The sequence below is a fragment of the Aythya marila genome, assembly GCF_965140915.1.
Source record: "Aythya marila genome assembly, chromosome: 5".
Taxonomy (NCBI): Eukaryota; Metazoa; Chordata; class Aves; order Anseriformes; family Anatidae; genus Aythya; species Aythya marila.
The window spans coordinates 23,460,073-23,478,283 of NC_139046.1; the positions used below are offsets into that span (position 1 = coordinate 23,460,073).

An 18,211-nucleotide genomic window follows, 5' to 3' on the forward strand; every position below is an offset into this window, starting at 1 on the left:
AACTGACTGGGCTAGAACAACAGACAACAGGCCTGATGGACTTTTTCACTCCTTTGCCCCAGACAAGGAAGAGAAGGAACTACCCTGGCAGTTCAAGCATAAATGGCCTTTCATCACAGCTATTGAAAAGGATGCATCTCCTTCATAGAAGCTATTCTTAAGCCTCTGCCTGAGCAGCCCACTAAAAGAAGAAACAGTTTTGAGTCAATACATAGCTGTGTGATAGTAGCTGGACAATTAACTCTATTAGCACACAAAAATAGCCATGAAAAGGCACAGGTATGGTTTTGTCAGAACTCTGTGTTATTTTTTTACTGATACTGGTCTTTACCTTTCATCAGGACTTCCATTGTTAACAACTACTGAAGTTGTCTAATTTGCAAATGCAAATTGTTCTGGGAGGTGAAAGTATTACTGCACAGCTGCTACTGTAACCATAGAAGCAAAGGACAGAGAGTTGGTTCATTTAATGATGTTCTAAGAGCTGCTAACATATTTCAATCAGTTCTTAATAAACACAATTCAGATCTAAGGATAAGGGGTATTTACTTGCCCTTATGCTAGTTTGTTTCTTTACAGTTTTAAGTAATACCTCATTATTTCTATATACAAAGCAGATGCTTGGTCCTGTACTGTATAAAGTAGTGCTGTATTCACTGGGTGTTTGTCATCAAACACTGATCACACATCCCATTTGTGAGTCACTTCCATCAGGGGAACTTTTCTGCTTCGTGTAATTGTAAATCGGGTACATTTGTGCTCTGTGAGACCTTCATTTGCCTCACAATCTGCATAATGCTGCGATGTGACTGAAAAATGGTGTAAGAGTCTGTGCCACAGTCCATAACTTTTGGAAGCCACGCGGAGTGGCAGGGTTGAAGGATGGCTCTTGCCATCACGTAGTGTGTTACAGCCGCCGACTCCTACCTTTAAAATATGATTCACTCCTCGGTTCCACAAAAAGGGTGCTTCAAACACTTCCTCCCCCAGCTGCCTTCCCTGCTGGTTGGCCGTGGCCGTGCCTTTCGCCCGGGTCAGCTCCGGCCAGGCGTGAGCGCCTCAGCCCCCGGGGGCCGGGACCCCCTCGCTCCGCGTTTCTGCCTCCGGGACGATGCGAGGCGCCTCACGGCGGGCTCCCTTCCCCTCCCGGCGGGGCCGTGGGGCTCCCCTCGGACCCTAAGGGGCACGGCGGAGCGGGGCGGCCCGGCACCCCCCGTTGTCCTGCCCTCGCTCCGCGCCCCGCCCCGGCGGGCGGTGTGACGGGCGGTGCCGCCCGGCTGCTCGCCTCCCTGGGCCGCCGCGGGCCCGCTGCCGCCCTCCCCCGGCGCCTCGGCGGGCGGGAGGGAGATGGAGCAGGGGCTGTCCGCCATCACCCTGTACTGCGCCCCCGCCGCCGGCCCCGCGGCTGCCGCCTGCGCCATGGAGCCCGAGCCGGTGAGGAGCGGGGCCGGGGAGGGCGGCCATTTGCGGGGCGTTGCGAGCCCGGCGGGCAGGAGACGGGAGGAGGAGGAGGAAGGGAGGGAGGAAGGGAGGGAGGGAGGGAGGGAGGGAGGAAGGACGCGTGCCCTTCCAGTGAGCTGTGCTTACAGGCTCGGTGTCCTGCGTTTCACCTGTCACACAACGCCTCGCGCCAACGGGCCCGATAAATATTGCATTAGGACAGGGCTCCGCTGCCGGGCAGGTGCCCGAGGGGGCCTGGCAGGCTCCGTGGGTCCCTGCTGGGCTTTATCCCGATACCTGTGTGCTGTGCCGAGCTCCTCGGGCTCGCCGCGCTCGGGGTTTCTTTCTTACAGTTCCCTTTCCGACTCTCCTATTTTGTCATCTGCTTCCAAAGCACCCTGGCTTTTCAATTTCAGTTGGAGCACGATGGTGGAAAGTCAAGAAATATGCCAAAAAGCAAACCAAACCAAACCAAAAAACACCAAAAAATAGCTACCCCAGAAATTGATACGAACAAAACCGGTAAGGCAGGCAAGGCAGCAGGGGCAGAAATATTTCTCAATAGGCATTAGCAGCCCTCGAGTAACTGGCACTGTGGGATTGGTAGATGTGTGCAAACCCAATTCCTCGTCTTTCTGAGGGAGAGCGGCTGCCACCGGCTTTGGCATTTTGGAACAAAAGCTCTTGTACGTGGCACCGGGTTCTGACAGATGAGAAGGTGACAAAGTGAGTGGTCTGCTCTCCATAGTGCTGGTTGCTTTTCTTCGACAAGACTTGAGGTTTTTGCATTGCCTTATGTTAGTTGTATTGAGCCCCAGTAGCTGCAGGTGTCCTGGCACACCTCATGCTTTATTGTAGCTTATTTGTTTGGGCATTTTGATAGTGGACTTAAATTCCATTGTGCTGGATATTGTACCAACAGGGCCACAATGTTCCCTGCACTGTGTGCTTTTGGCCAAAGGGTGAGGTAGGCGAGGAGGTGAAAACATGGTTAATGAGGAACAGCAGCTCTGGATGTGACTTCTGACAGGCGAGGCTTATGGGGGAGTCATAAAGTGAAGAAAAATTCCAAGAGGGCATTTGAAAGGAAAGGGAAGTGCCTTTACAGTGTTCCTGGAGTCTCTTCACAGCCTTAGCTGGTGTGGCAGAAAGCACAAAGGTAACTGGCCCTCGTGTTGACACAAAGCTGACAGCGTAGAAGCCACGGTAAATACTTGTATAGCGTGAGGTTATGTCAGCTGCTGAGCCTTTCAAGACATATATAATATGTTGGAGGGGGATAGGCTTGTGGAAAAAAAATGAGATGGCAACCTGAGCAGAGCTGTGTAATGACCTCTTGCACTGGAAAAGAAAGATCACGCTTGGAAAGAAAGATCAAATGTGTAAAGCCTGAAGCAGAAAATAATGTACTGTTTGGCTGCAAAGCGAACCTGGATGATACTTAGGGAATAGATCTGCATTGCTACACTTCTGGGTAGACCCTGTTGGAGAGGTAAATAAAATTTACTGATTCAGAACTTACTGCTTGCAGCTGGGTTGAGTTGGCTTTAAGTGGTGCTGTGTATGTAAAAATTAAAAGGACAAATGCTACTGTGATGACTAAAAGCAGCATCCGGGTTTGTTGGACGTGTAATAACCAAAGCAAGAGCTGACGTGTTTTATTTTATTTAATAATTTAGGACTCTGAACCAGATTACTAAGGGAAACTGGATTCATTGTTCCTTGATGAATCCTTATTGTCTTGAACTGCTGCATTTGTCTGAAACTTTGTACCGGTGCCAGCTGTGCTGAGCTTCTCACTGTAGGTAGTGTAAGTGGAGTGTGGGATGGGTTGAAAAGTGTGCAGTTTCCACAACCAGGGAATTAAAGCCCTCTTTTTAATCTTTAAATATTAACTGCAGTATTTTTCAAAGTTAAAATATATTTGAAGCATTTGAGTTAAATGCATCAAAATCAGCAGAAGACTGTGCCTTTAGAGGAGCTTGTAGGCGAGGGTTTATGCTGCTCACGATTATTAATTACAATAATATTTGTGATGCTGTGTCACAAGAAATAATGCTCCTCAGTACTGTGACTAAACATGAACAATGAAATCACCACACTATGCCAATAAAAGAGTGTGAGATTTTCATCAGAGGCTGATTCTGTGGTGCTTTATGCTCCAAAAAAACCAGAGCTGACTTGCAGTAAGTGGTCTCTGCTTTTCCAGTGGCAGCAAGGGGTGCTCCCTGTACTCAGGCTGTTTCGCTTTTTTCAGCATTCATATTTTTGTAGCTTTGTTGTTCTGCCACTACTGTTTCCAAGACTGAAACTCAGCGGAGAGAATGCACTAGGCCCAGCACAGTCAGCTTTGTGTTCCTGCATGAAAACATAAGGCTGTTTCAGCTGGATTATACTTTGGAAAACTTGTCACTTAATTCTGCTCTGCTCCTCCAGGAAAACACACACAATGTGCCACGGTAGCTAAGAAACACTCCAGGAAGCTGAAATGACTTGCAGTTTTCTGAAGCTGCTGTACAAGGGCTAGGAAGGATGATGAATGTGTGTACTCCCTCTCCACATCGTCGGGCTTGGCACGTGATCTTTATATTCCCTCCCTCTGCTCTGTGGGCATGAGAAAAACCTATTGCCTGGAATGAAGGCAGCAGTTCTGCTCTCCTCTGCCTTCTCCTGCCCCGCTATACCATGCCCCCTGCTTATCCTAGCTAACAGCCTTTCTGTGTTGCAGGGCTAATTTATGTAATGCAGCAGAAGTGTCAGGAAGGGCACTACTGTGCTCATAATGATTAAGGGTTATCTTACAACTGTGTGATAAAAGTAAGTGTTTTTAGTAATAATTTTGATTTGTGATATGTGAGGGCTGCTAGGGCTGCATAGACAAGAAGTCAAAAATTGGCATGTGTCTGTTTTATGCAGCCTTACTTCTGTGTGTGCCTACGCACATTTTCTTCCACAAGTTTCTTATGCCGTGCTTTTAAATTACATGAACTCATGCATTTTTAAAAACCTTCACGGTACATTAAAAATGTGTGGCTAACATTTCCTGTCTTCTGTGTCCTTCTCTGTGTGACAGGTGTGTTTTCAAAACAGTTTTTGCATTTGTTGTAGTAGTATTTAAAAGCTCTACCAAGATGTAGACTCTGTTTTGATAGATACAATACAAAACCTTACTAAAATTCTGTCTGTGGGAGTTATTAGCCTAAAGAATTATTGATTGGCCTTTGAACTAGGAGTGTATTTTTTCTATCGCTTGTGGCTCGAAGACGGCATTGTAGTATTCAGCAGCTCAAAGAACAAAACCGGACATTGTACTTCTCTTTTTCATCTGTCCTTACACACCAAATTAAGTGTCCTGCTTTTTGCATGGTCCCTTGTACTGGTAATGATTGCTGATGAAAGCCCAGAGAGGCAGATTCCTTGAGGCATCTTTCTAAATCTTGAGCCTGGTGGCTTAGTTATTCTTCACTCGGTTTTCTTTCGAACTAGAGCTTTCTGTCTAAACTTGCAAAGAGGTGGCTGTAGTGTCTGAGTTACTTGATTCACTTCAGGAGATGCTAATTCAGAAACCAACAGTACGCTTAAATATTAACACTTATGTGCTCATCAAATTATTTAAAGTGTTCTGCTAAGGAACTCTTACATAACAGCGTTCTGTTGGAACAGACGTTTTATAAAACCACCTTTCTGTGCTGAAATGAAGGCACTTATCTTTGTGTTATTTCTGGTGAATAGATAATTTTGTATGTATCTGCAAACAATGTTTCAGTCCTATCTTTTATCTACAGCCAAGCTCTTGGATATATCCTTTGTATATGGTAAACAATCTAAAATTCTTTAAATACCTCATGAAGTTTTTTAAGGGGGAACTCTTACAGTTTTGCAGCTTATTGCACGGAAGTGTACTTGAGATAATGATTTTTTTTCTTCATTATAGCAACTTGCAAATGGAGATAGAGGCTTTGAGAATGTGGAGCTGGGTGTCATAGGGAAGAAGAAGAAAGTTCCCAGAAGGGTAATTCATTTTGCAAGTGGAGAAACAATGGAAGAATACAGCACAGATGAAGAGGAAGATGAACAAGAGAAGAAAGACCTGTTGCCTCCTGTAGATCCTGTAGGTATTTTGGTTGATAAATTGCTGCTTCTGGTTTATTGTATAATTACCTGCATTTTATCCTTTAATTTTTATGTCACAAATATGATTTTGTGCATTAAAGATTCAGTAAATTCGATTGCCTCTAGGCACTGAGAAATCTCAGAGAAATATTCTGCAAAGTTTTGTCCTGCAGCCCTCCCTCGTTGAAATAGCCCTACTAATTAGAAATGGGTTTAATTTCTTCACAGTTCTAATCTGTCCTCTCCAGAATCTTCCCCTCTGATAATATTTGCTTGGTGTCTCTTTTATTCACACGGGCATTTGAAAAAATCAGTTGGGAGGGCATTTTTTCTTATCTTTGTTGGCAGTGGAGAGTTGAGCTTGTAACGTAGTGTTAGCATACCAGCAATTAAAGGAGTATACAAAGGAAAGAAACAGATGATTTGCAGAAGTATAGGAAAACTTCATTGATACATCAAAAACAGGTTTTAAGGGGTCTGCCTAGTCCATGTATGTGAAGTCCATCTGTGTTTTAACCTGTTAAGATTTGCTCAACCTGAATCACATCTCCATGTGTTGGTCCAAATCCAAGGGAAGTTAGGACAGTTAAAGCTGTCTCTAATAGTGCGTTTTATGGCTACTAAAAAGAAAAAAAAAAAATTCCCTTTTTGACAATGATTTGGTATCTACACTTAGAGGCAAAATGAAGTACATCACCTGTTTTATTCTGTTGGAGTGTCTGACAATGTGTTTTATAGCCTAGAGATTTGCAACCCCAGCAGCAGCGTGCTGGAGGAAGCAGCTCCCTGCCTTCTGGCAGCCAGCCTCGGAGAAGATAGGCATCCATCTCTTCATCTTTCCACACTCCCAGTCTCATGTTTCTTTTATGACCGCCCCACAAACTGGTGTTCCATCTACCTCCTAGAATTCTGTCCTCCCTAAACTGGGTCTGCAGTCCTGTTCCCTGCCTGCCTGCGGGACTCCCTTCCTGGCTCTTTCTTGCTTTGCTAGCCTGTACTGAAGTTAGAGGTGGAGCCCCTGAAATTGGCTGGATCCTTCCCTGTGTGCTGAGTACAGTGAAGTGGCTGGGAGTTTCTGCTTTGTGCAGCAGCCAGTCCTGCCTGATTGCACATTGGAGGCAAACGCCTGTTTAGAGTTGCTTGTTCCCACACTTCGATAAGAGTCTTGGCATGCACAGAAACTGGTGCTGCTTCCTACCTCACGTAAGCATTGCTGTCAGAATGACTCATGCACCAGAGTTTGGGAATTGCTGCTTAAGAAAAGTCATGTATGAAACTCACTATTTTCTGTACTACTAGGCTCTGTGTTTATTTATATGTGCATCCTTCCAGGAAAGCTGGGATTTCCTGGGGGGATTGCAGTGGAGTTTGACTTTCTGCTCATTCTTTTCTGAGAAAGCAGTGTGACCACGAGGAGCTTGCTTTGGGAAGGACTGTCAATCAATTCTTTTTTCCCCCCTCTGTAAAATTAATTTACCTTGAAGAAAAAGTAGTAGTTAGAGGACTGAGCTGCAATTAGACTATAGAAAGCTGGGGCTGGGGCTCCTGAGTAAAGCCATTGCATTTAATCTTGGATGGACTTGGCAGTGGCATCTCTTTCTTATTAAGCTGTTCTTGTATACAAGGAAAAGTAACGTTAGTCTGAGAGCAAGTGTTTCAGTGTAGAAAATAAATATACTAAACTTATGAACAATGAATAGATGTTAAGCTACCTTGCTGGGTGGGCTTTTGTTTGTTTGTTTGCATTTTGTCTTTGAGATGCTGTTCAAAGAAGTGCAAGAACTGTGAAACTTACCCAACATTCAGGTATCTTTGGAGTCAGATCTGTTCCCCACTGTGCAGGTTGTGTCAGATACCCATGGATGTGTACAAAGAGATTTGTTTTTTTCCAACTGTAATTAGCAGAGGACCAGATCAGTATAATTTCTCTGTCATTTCCCCTCAGTAGAGCAGTTTCACCATGATGGAAGGCTCAGGGGACTGTATGTGTTGTGAGGCCAGAGGAGTACCCACTGCTGTACAAAATGGGCGCTTAACTAAAAAACCTGCAAATATTCACAAGAGCCAGGAATTCTGTGTGATCATTCTCCTGCTTTCCTAATATGGATTTTATTGTGAATACCTGAAAGTATATTGTATGGCACAGTTAAGATTGCTTTATTCCACTTCTATAGTTTATGAAATATTTAAATTTTATTACAATTTTTAATAAAAGGACCCTCCAAGGCTGAACATGTTATTGTGGAACACAGTATGCCTTATTATGCATTGCTTTTTACCTTGACAGAATAAACTTGATTAGACCAAGGGTTGCCATTAAGTGAAGTTTACCTTATCTGCTGTATGCTTCGTGTATCCCAACTGAGCCAGTGAATTGAAGAAATGTTAGTCCAAGCTGAGCTTTGATGTTTTAGCCAACAGCTGCCTTAAAAATGTTTTTATTGTAGGATTTCTATAAAAGCAATTAAATAGTCAGTTTGCTGGGACCAGCATGTCTAAAACTTGTTATCTCAGTTGGGATACAAAAAAGTATGTTGCAAATAATAGCTGTTTCTGGTCCAATTTATTTTTAGAAAAAGCACTTTAATATTTTGAATAGAAACTTTACATCATGAAAATTCAAAGCTCAGCTGGTATTGGCATACAAACAGGTTCTGAATTGAGTTTAAGAGAAACAAATGTTTTGCCGTGTTGTAAAGAAACTTCTGCAGTAACTACCTGGGTTTAATTATGCTTTAGAGCTAAGCAGATGATGATGATGTCTTTCTTGCTAAGCAAAGTAGCATGTGTGTACTCTGGTAATATGACAACTAAAGAGCTCACTGTGATGGACTGGTGTCACTCGTAACTAAACAAATTCTCATAAAGTACTGAGTCTTAGGCTGTGCTTTGAAACAACGATTCCAGCACTTCTGTAGGTCAGCGTTCAGGTCACTTACATTTTTGGACTGGAACGTCCTTTTGTTCTGGTGTTTTGTTCTTTTTAAGAGTGAATTGAATCCAGAACACAGAGCATGCTTAATAAATTTTGCTCTGGTTGTTGTTTTTAGATGATAGCATTCAGTATTATTCATGTTCTCCTTGGCCTCTTTGGTGCTTGTAAATGCTTTAACTGAATCTTCTATCAAAAAATTTAGATGCTTACACTTTACATGTAAATCTTTTGCTTCTGTCCACCAAAACCTTGCTTTATAACTTTTTGTTTTGTTTTGTTTTAATTAGAACAAGGAATTAAACTTCTGTAACTTGTTCTAGAAGGTAATCTTTCTGTTTATCCCTGGAGTTCCGCTTGCTATGGAGTCTTGGTTGCATGAGTAAGCAGAATGTGGAGTCTAAGCCTTTGCAGAACATCTATAATCAACTATATAATTATTGATTCTAACCGTAGAATTCATCCTGAGCACATTTCTGTGACAGAGCTCCAAAACAGATGTAATTTTGTTAACTTTCAGTGCTTGGAAAGACTGAAACACGTTCTTACAGGAAGATGATTGTGATATCCTGTAGTTAAAAGGAGCTTAACTTCATACAGCAAAGAAAGCATTGTTTTTATGCTATTGAGGACTCTTAAACTCTAATTTCATTTTAAAAGTTCTGGAACGAGGGAGAAAAATAGTGACTTAATAATAGCTGTTCATAATATCATAGAAGCTTTTTTGATGAAGAAGGGGTATGTGTTCTTGAATCTTGTTTTCGCTGGCTCGTAAGTTGCCACAGTTCTACCTGGTGTGTACACTGAAGGACCTGTTACAGCAATGACCAGTCATTAATTTAACTCATTTAAAATGAGTCTTGACATAGAAAACAATGAAAAAAATACCTATTTGGTGGTATTTAACTCTCAACAACATAGTTTGTTTTTTCTTTAAATGGGAAATGATTCTTTACCTCCTTTTGCCATTTTCTCTGCCAACAAAAAAAACAAACAAACAAAACCAAAAAAAAACGTATCTTGGGAAAGTTCAAATGTTACCAGGGACTGAAATCTGGCAAAAGTAAGTATAGATGTGGATTGTTTGTATGGTACACACTCTGCTGAGCTTCTGAGCACATCTGTTCCCTTCAGCAGCCCCATACTAGGAAACAGTATCATATTGTTACTGAATCATAGCCCTTTGGTTTTATCAATGGTTGAATTTGTTACATGATTCCTACTTAAAATGCATTACACCAACACCTTCTGGAGGTAGATTTGGACAGGTCCTATTATGGCTGAGTGTCAGGTTAGAATTGTACATTGATGTTTTGTACTTTAAAAGCTGAGTGTAGCAAGCATTATGTTTTCTGTTTTAAACAGCCAAATGAAGTCATGATAGCAGAACAGTATAGGTAAGCATTGCAGAAACATACTCTTAAGAGTAGAATGATGCTAGGAGAAATACTATTGCCTCCTAATACTGTGTCCTGTATTCCATTCAAGAAGCACGGTACTACTGTGTCCTTGTTTTAATTGAAGCCATTCCTCTGGCTGAAGGATATTGATGCACAGCATCAGGGCATGTGGTTCTTACCAACCATTAAAAAGACCTGACTTTGGTGCCATTTTCCAGAGTCATTCAATGCATTAAAGCTACATCACAGAGGATTAGTTTGCACTGAGCTTTTGCATAACACTTCACATCACCCATAACATTCCACAAGGTTCTTGTTCTCTCCAGTACCTCTTCTCGCCTCATATTTGCCATTCTTGCTTAGGTCTCTTGAGGTGCTACCCAAACTTACCTTGAGGGGGGGAAAGAAAAAAAAAAAAAAAGAGGAGGGTTATTTCTCCCAGATGTGTTCCCCTGTTTCTGCTTGTTCTCAGTGGTTTACTCTACAAAACATTTAATTTTTACTGCTTAATTTTCATAAAGTATCTTCTCTTGGTTTTATGTTGCCTTTTGAGATACTTGATAGAAGGCTCCTTTTTTAAATTATTGGGACCAGCAAAGCAACACTGGATATCACAGAATCACGGAAAGACAGGAGTGAAGAAGTGTCTGGTTGGGCTAGAGACCTTTGTTGTCAGAAAGCAGAGGTTTCTACAAAGTTGAACTTAGAAGTACTTCTAACATACCAAACTGTTCTTTAATTGTAGTGGGAAAATAGAGGAAATAGAAAGCATCTCTGTGCCTGCAGAGTCTCAAATTTTATGTTTGTGGTACTACAATAGTACGTTAGAATATTCTGTGTCTGATTTACTTCTGTCACGTTGAAGCTCAGCTTCTCTTTTTATCCTTAAATGTTAAGGGGACTCTTGTAGCTTCTTGCGTACTGCTGCACAGCAGGCCTTTGTTTGTCCTGTGCACTGTGTGAATGCTTTTTAACCTTGTCACCTTGTTATGAAGGATTGTACAGAGGCTTGTCAATGCCATTATTTGCACCTGTGGCAACAAGCTTTTCCAGCACTTTTCTTGACTTCTTCAACTGAACAAACTGAGAAATGATTGTCGTTAGCCCGTCTGCCAGCTGAGTACGTAATCAACAAGCGGGAGGTGCTTTTGTGTAAGCAGGATAGCAGCTGGTTTTGCTTACACTTTTACCTTGGCAGGATATTTTCCATACCCACTGCCAAAAATATCTAGCATCTGGCTTTTTTCTGCCTGCCCAGCTTGAGTTTCTGGCTTGACAGATTGTACGCAGTGATGAGATTTCCCCTGAGCTTTCTCTTCTCAAGGCTAAACAGCCCCAGCTCCCTTATCCTTCCCTCATGTGGGAGATGCTCCAGTCCCTTTATCATCGTAGCAGTGGTGCATCCCATCAGGGCTCATGAATTCACATATGTCCAGTTTGCTTGAGTATTCTGTAAGCTGATCCTCCTCCATACTTTTCCTTATGCTACACCTTCCCTCAGTCCTCTAGTTTTCTGAAGGCCGGTCTTACTAGTAAACACTGAGGTGAAGATGGCTTTCACTACCTCAGCCTTTTCTACATCCTGCATCACCAGAGCCCTTGCCCCATTCAGCAGTGGGCCCACATCTTCCTTTTGCTACTGAACTTACAGCAGCCCTTCTTATTGCTCTTTAAATCCAGGTGCACTTTGGCTTTCCTAATCGTGTCCCTGCATGCTCAGGCTGCTTTATATTCTTCTACATCATCTGTCCCTGCTTCCGGCTTTGTATAGTCCCTTTCTGTGACTCAGTTTGGACAGGAGCTCCTCATTCATCCACACAGGCCTGCTGGCATTTCTGCCTGACTTCCTACTTTTTGGGATGGATTGCTCGTGAGCCTGAAGGAGATGATCTTGGAATATCAACCAGTGTTCATAGGCCCCTCTTCCCTCCAGGGCCTTTTCCCCTGGAACTTTTCCAAGCAGGTCCCTGAAGAGGTCAGTCTGCCCTCGTGAAGCCCAGGGTTGTGGTTTGTTTTTCCCTCTGCTCCTTCCTCTCAGGATCCCGAACTCCACCACCTCAGTCACTGCAGCTGACGCTGCCTTGAACATTCACAGCCCCAGTGAGTTCTTCCTCATTTGTATGAGTATGAGGTGCAGTAGAGCACCTCTCCTCATTGGCTTCTCTGTCACTCGTGTCAAGAAGGTATCAGTTCTCTCAAGGTACCTGCTACGGTGTTCCTCCAGCAGGTATCAGGGGGGTTGAAGTCCCCATGAGATGCAGGGCCTGCAAATGGGAGGCTGCTTCTAGCTGTCTGTAGAAGGCCTCACCCATGTGTTCTTCCTGGTCAGGTGCCCTGTAGCAGACACACTCGGATGGCACCCATAATCAGTTCTTTAATCCTTACCTGGAAGCTCTCAGCTGGCTTCTTATCCTTGAAAGCTTCGTTGCCTACGTGCAAATGCTTGAGGTGACAGCTGAAGCCCTGGTTTGTTAATTTGGTGATCCCTTCCCTTCACATTATCTTAGGCCCTTTGCTAATCAGCCCTGTCCACTGCTCCCTCACAGAGCCACTGGTGACTCTCTCCCTCCCTCACTGTTCCTAGCTTTGTTCTTCAGGTACAATTCCAAATGATAATTCATATCTGTGTTTAAATATATGGAAGCAGCTTGTTATGACCACTTTGAAGTGTTGTTTTGCTTGTTTATTTTTTAAAATGTCTCTCATAGTTCTCCCGTTACTACAATCAGGGAATACTTGGTTAACCCACTTCTCTCTTTGGTCTGACAGAATGCAGACCTTTATAATTTTAGGAGTTACCTTGGGATTGAACTGGATGCTTGCTGTTTCCCAAGTTTGGGAGTAGGAAACAAAAAACAGTGAAATGAGTGTTCCCAGATATAACAGCTTTCTATCTTATGGTGATACTTCATGCATGTCTTGCCTAGACTTACTTGAAAGCAAAAATACTGTGGTAGCTGGCAAACAGGCAATGTCACAGATCTTTCTTCTCTGTCTGAGCTTTCATGTGTGTTATTATGTACCATGAGCTTACGGCTACACATACTAATACTAGTTTTGTTGTTACAGACAACGCTCACGTGGGGACCCTACTTATGGTTTCATATGCTGAGAGTTGCCACTTCAACGCTATCAGGTATTGCTTTAGTTAATTCTTACATAAACCCGTGAAGGGATATTGAGTCACTCTGACGGGCTGTAAATCATCTTTGTGATCTACCGGTCAATTTTTCAAAAATATGATTGTGGTTTTGTTGTGTGTTTTTTTTTTTTTTTTTTTTTTTTCTGTGCAGACATAATCTCTTGTCTTTAGCACTAATTTTATTTATTAATTTATTTTCAAGCAACAACTGTTGAATGAAGAATGAACAGAAAAATCCCTTTGCTGAACACTTTTTAATTTTTCTCTTTTTCTCCATACGGGGTGATGGCGATGTTGGCAAGGGATTTATTTCAGCATCTCTTATATAACCCTTTTGAGTGATTTTATCTGAAAAGAATGCTGTTTGGCCTAACTAAATTGAGTTTTTATGAAGACTTAAACTGGAAAGTATCTTAAAACACACTTAGTCTTGTGCTTTACAACAGTTGCAAAATAAACAAAAATAGGGCTATTTTACAAGTCTTAAACCCACTACACAAAATTTTCATTGACCTGTGGACCTCATAAAATTTTGTTAAGTTTTTAGACAGCTTGTCATAATCTGTGTTCCTCACAAATTGTAAAGTAACTGTATTGTATACTGACAACTATATGTGGGATTTCCATGATTGTACAGCTACAATTTAAACTATTGACAGTCTACCCTATTGATTTTTATTGTTTTTAGAAGCACCTTAATGTACAGTGTAATCCTATTCATTGCATACCTTTTCCTTATACCCAGTGGTAGATATTGCTTTCCTTTTTTCAGAAGTTTTTATGAATTTGAAGATTGCTACATATTTGCATCTCACTTCAGTGTCATTGAACTTTGTCATTTGAACTGGTCTTTTGCAAGGGCTCTGTCTGTAAGGATGCTCGCAAAATGACTGAATCCTCACAGAGCCATTCAGTTTCTGACTTCTGTTTTCACTGAAGATGACTAACTTATTCACATCCTCAAGGATGTGAATTTTTAATGTGAAGTGCAGTATATTTGATTTCTTGCTTGCTTTTACTCAAGGATCAGTGCTTTAGCCATCATCGTGGTAGAGAGACTGACTGACCTAAACCCACCTTATTCCATCCTTCTGATTGCACTACCTGTTTTAGCAAAGGAGAACTGCATGTAGCCTCTAGCTTGAAAACTGAGACAGCTGACAACTAAAAATTTAATTAATCCATCAGTATGCTACACAGAGCATTGTTAAAACTGATACTGGCTTAAAGTATACATCTATCAATAAATAACTTCAGTCGCTTGGTATCATTAGACTGAATTGTCAGTCCAGTTGGTAGCCATGTATTTTTAACTAACCTTAATTTTCAGTTAAAGTTCAAGTAAAAGCTTATACTATAACTGATGACCTAGCAGAACAAACCTGGATGCAAAGCTAAAACTGGTAGAATGCAAACAATACCATCATCAAGGCTTTTGTTGTGTTTGTTGTTGTTGTTGTTTTGTTTTGTTTTTTTGGGTCCATTCTCTGTCTTAAGGAACAATTATTAGTATATAGACCCGTAGTATATAGACCTGCGTGGTATCAGGATTTGGACTTGATGATCCTTATGGGTCCCTACCAACTTGGGATATTCTATGATTCTATATTTAGCTAATAAAAACTATGTATAAGTAGATTAGCATAGCAGATTTTATTTTTGTCTTTTGAGTGAAGTAGAACTATGGAAAACCATTCAGGAGAGATGACACCTTTAAAAGCAGAACTGTGTTCAAGAACTTTCTTCTTGATACTAACCATTTGTAAATCTATTTTCAGTGTGTGATTTCCTTGGGGAAAAGATTGCATCTGTTTTGGGGATAAGCACACCAAAATACCAATATGCCATTGATGAGTATTACAGAATGAAGAAAGAGGTATGTGTGTGAAATAGGGTTCTTACATTTTTTTTTTCTCCCTACTTATCTTCCCTGGCATTTTCAAAAATAAAATTTGTATTCATGCATTACTTACTAAAATGAAGTTAAATTTTAGAACCTCTCTTTCAGTTTTCCTTCAGTTTTCTTTTGATGCTTGATTTATGCTTGTTTATCCATTAATATTTTCTCAGCAGCTTATCTGTTGGGTCCTGAGCACTGCTCTACTTGCTTCTCTTCTACAAGGCATTTTAAAGTCCAGGCTGGGAGAGAGCTGGAAGGAGCAGTTCCTAAAGAGGCAGCTGCCTCACATTACTCACTTAAAGTGAGTGTACTTTGGAACTCTGAAACTTGTCCCATTTCATGTGATAGGAAGTGCCAAGGGTAAATTGAACATTATGTTACCATTTGTTCTGAACCGTAACTTAAAATGAACGATAGCCAGTGCTTTATGCAAAAATAAAAAAATACAAAAATTAGTAAATCTCATTTGGAAGAAATGTGAAACGTTTAAAGCTTTGATACTTTTTAATAGCTTTTAATTATTAAGGGTTGAAAATGCTTTATAGGTGGACCTATCACTGCTACTTTTGATTAAAAACTGCTTATCTAGATGTCTTTTTTTTTCTGTGTTTATGTAACACACTTTAATCCATCACTTTGGGCTATTTCTAGAATTCCCATTATAGAGGAGAAAAAACAACAAAACACCCAATCTTGTGATAAACTAGTGACTATTCTGTAGCAGAACAAATATTCTTTTCTTTTAATAGAACTGGTATGTTGTTACAGAACGTAAGTGGTGTTTATTTCAAGTAAACAGTAACTTATGAATCTGGTTACATATTTTCAGGAGGAAGAGGAGGAACAAGAAAACAAATTATCAGAAGAAGCAGAAAGACAGCATCAGGAGCAGCAGAACAAGGCACAAGCTGAAGCTCCTGTCCAGACAGACCAGCCTGAATCAACAACATGTACTTCATTTGTGAATTTAAACTTTGAAAATGAGGGAGATAGCCACTCTGTTGTGGAAAATAAACAAGATGTAGTTACTGTCCCTACCTAAGTATAAAGCTCTGTATAATGTAGGAAATAGGAAGTGTCAGGTGTCACGATCTGGCTAGAAGGAGGAAAAATAGGATTATACTTATTCAGTGTAATACAACTTACAGCATTCTTATTGATCAGGAGAGAGCTAGGTGATGTCTCTTCAGCCTGTCTGCCTAATAAAGGCTGAGGCATTCTGCCAAATTGGCACTTCAGTGAAAATGAAAATTGCACTACAAACATTTGGTCTAAAATTGAATTTCTGTGTAAAGCAAGTAAAAATGTCTTTCCTTTAAATTGCTGTCTGGCACAGTGGATTGCAGATGCAGTGCTGTTCCTCCTTGTGAACACCAATTTCTGATCTGCACGTTGTTTGCAACTTGGCTCTCTATGAATAGATTGATAGGAATCAATGTCCTGTAACTCACAAGTCATTATAATCGCTTCTGAATTTCCCTATTTATTGTCACTATTGTGTGCATGTATCTTTTTCTGTTACTAACACAAGAGAGGTTAGATTTAATGTTAATTAGATTTAAGGGCCTAATGGAACACTTTCCTTTTCTTTTTTTTTAACTCTAAAGGAGGCTGTAAACACCCTTAAGTATTTATGAACTAGTACGAGCACTTTTGGGGGCTAATAGTGCTCAGCTGTGCTATGTAGTGCTGTAGCAAAGTACAGAACTAGCATCTGTGTAAGATGCTGTCACTCCAAATCCAAGAATTAACAGATTCTTTACCTGCTCTGAATTGGGCTGGGACGTAAACTGAAGTCTTGCTGAATTATAGCAATTACTGGACATCGCGTATGGTACTAGTTTGTAACTACAAAAACTTTCTTAACATAAATTACTTGAGTCAGTGTACTTGATTAAATAAACAACCTGTTTAAGGTTAATGTTTATTTATGAATAAGGAGTGGGCCACTGTAGGTATCTATTCCCCTCTAGTGCAGAATATATATGTAACTGGAGATTAGAAAACCAGGCTTATGACTTGTTTAAACATGAAAAGCATTTGTTTCAATATTGAAATAATATTCATTTTTGTTTAAGTGAAATGCAGGTGGCTCCAGTTCATAACCAGCCCCAAATACCATTCACTTAAAAGAATTTTAGTGCAGTGACCATGATCCTGCTTCTACCCTGTTCAAGGTGAATGGTTTGCTTTGGGACAATCAGGTACTGCTCCTGCAGGCAGATAAACAAGCAACTGTGTGTGTCCCAGTCACTGTTTATGCAGAAAGTTTATTGATAAACGAGCGGAAGACCTGTACTAGTTACCGTAGGGAGTGTTGTTTTTGTCCTCGAGACTTCTAAAAATAAACCTGAAGAGGCTTCAGAGAAAGTTTATGTTGGGCATCATCACACTTGCCTGGCTTTGGTCCCACTACCAGCTACCTGAGGAGACTGCTGGAACAGCACAGGCCAGAAAGCTCAGCTCTTAGTTTGCAGAGCTCAAACAACTCTGCCTGAACTAGCATCCCATTCAACTCAAACTCTCTCTTCTCATCTGCCCCTAGCATTCCAGCACTTCAGCAAATCTGAGTAAGATCCATTTATCAGCTCTGTTTGATCTGTTTTGATGCTCTGTTCTTTGCCTTTTTGAATTGTAATGCAGAGGGTGCTGACAGCTGTGCAAAATCATGCCATAGCCCTGAACATCTGCAAAGGAGAGTATGGTTCTGTATTGTGTAGGGAATACAAAGAAAGAGAGATCGTGTTGGGAGTTCTTGTACTATAGCAAAGACAAAAAGCAGCCCCTAGCTCAAGAGTAGAAACTGTAGAGCTGAAGGATGCTTTGCTTTTCTGCAGAGAAAATGTCAGTTGTATTTTCTTTTTTCCCAACTATCTGTTACATCAGAAATGCTCTCACTGCCTCGGGGTTAAACTTGTTTGTATAAAATGCTGTATTACTCACTGTGCCTTAACTTAATCCTTCCTGTCAGTTTTTTTGTGAACTGTATGAAAGTGGTTACTTTCATAATGGTTTAATTTTTCTGTAAATGCATTAATTGGTTATTTTATATTTAATATGATTTTTGAACTGAAAATTGGCTGTGGCTTTTCCTTTGAGACTGTGTATTCTTTGAAAGTTTATGCCTACACCCAGGAACACATGCTTGTTCACTTCGTATTTTTTGAGTCACATCCTAGTGGAAAATCCAGGCACTGAAATTCAGGACACACTGCCACCACCCCTTCCTTATAACCTTATGCAGTACTTGTTGATGTACTTGACAATTCAGCACTACCCAACCT

The 18,211-nt window shown here is 41.2% G+C and overlaps 1 protein-coding gene across 2 annotated transcripts; it reads left to right on the forward strand.

The window, feature by feature from the left end:
• The first annotated feature begins 1,255 nt into the window (after nucleotides 1-1,255).
• FAM177A1 (family with sequence similarity 177 member A1) lies at nucleotides 1,256-18,109 on the forward strand. Of its 2 annotated transcripts, none has more exons than XM_082761742.1 (5): nucleotides 1,256-1,434; nucleotides 5,375-5,551; nucleotides 12,955-13,021; nucleotides 14,806-14,903; nucleotides 15,757-18,107. In XM_082761742.1, exons 1-5 carry the CDS (start codon nucleotides 1,348-1,350, stop codon nucleotides 15,967-15,969), a joined length of 642 nt encoding a protein of 213 aa, XP_082617868.1. In that variant the 5' UTR covers nucleotides 1,256-1,347; the 3' UTR covers nucleotides 15,970-18,107. The 2 variants fall into 2 exon arrangements, with proteins under 2 accessions (XP_082617868.1, XP_082617869.1); XM_082761743.1 differs by lacking the exon at nucleotides 1,256-1,434 and adding an exon at nucleotides 5,135-5,255 and having other exon boundaries at nucleotides 15,757-18,109.
• Nucleotides 18,110-18,211: the final 102 nt, after the last annotated feature.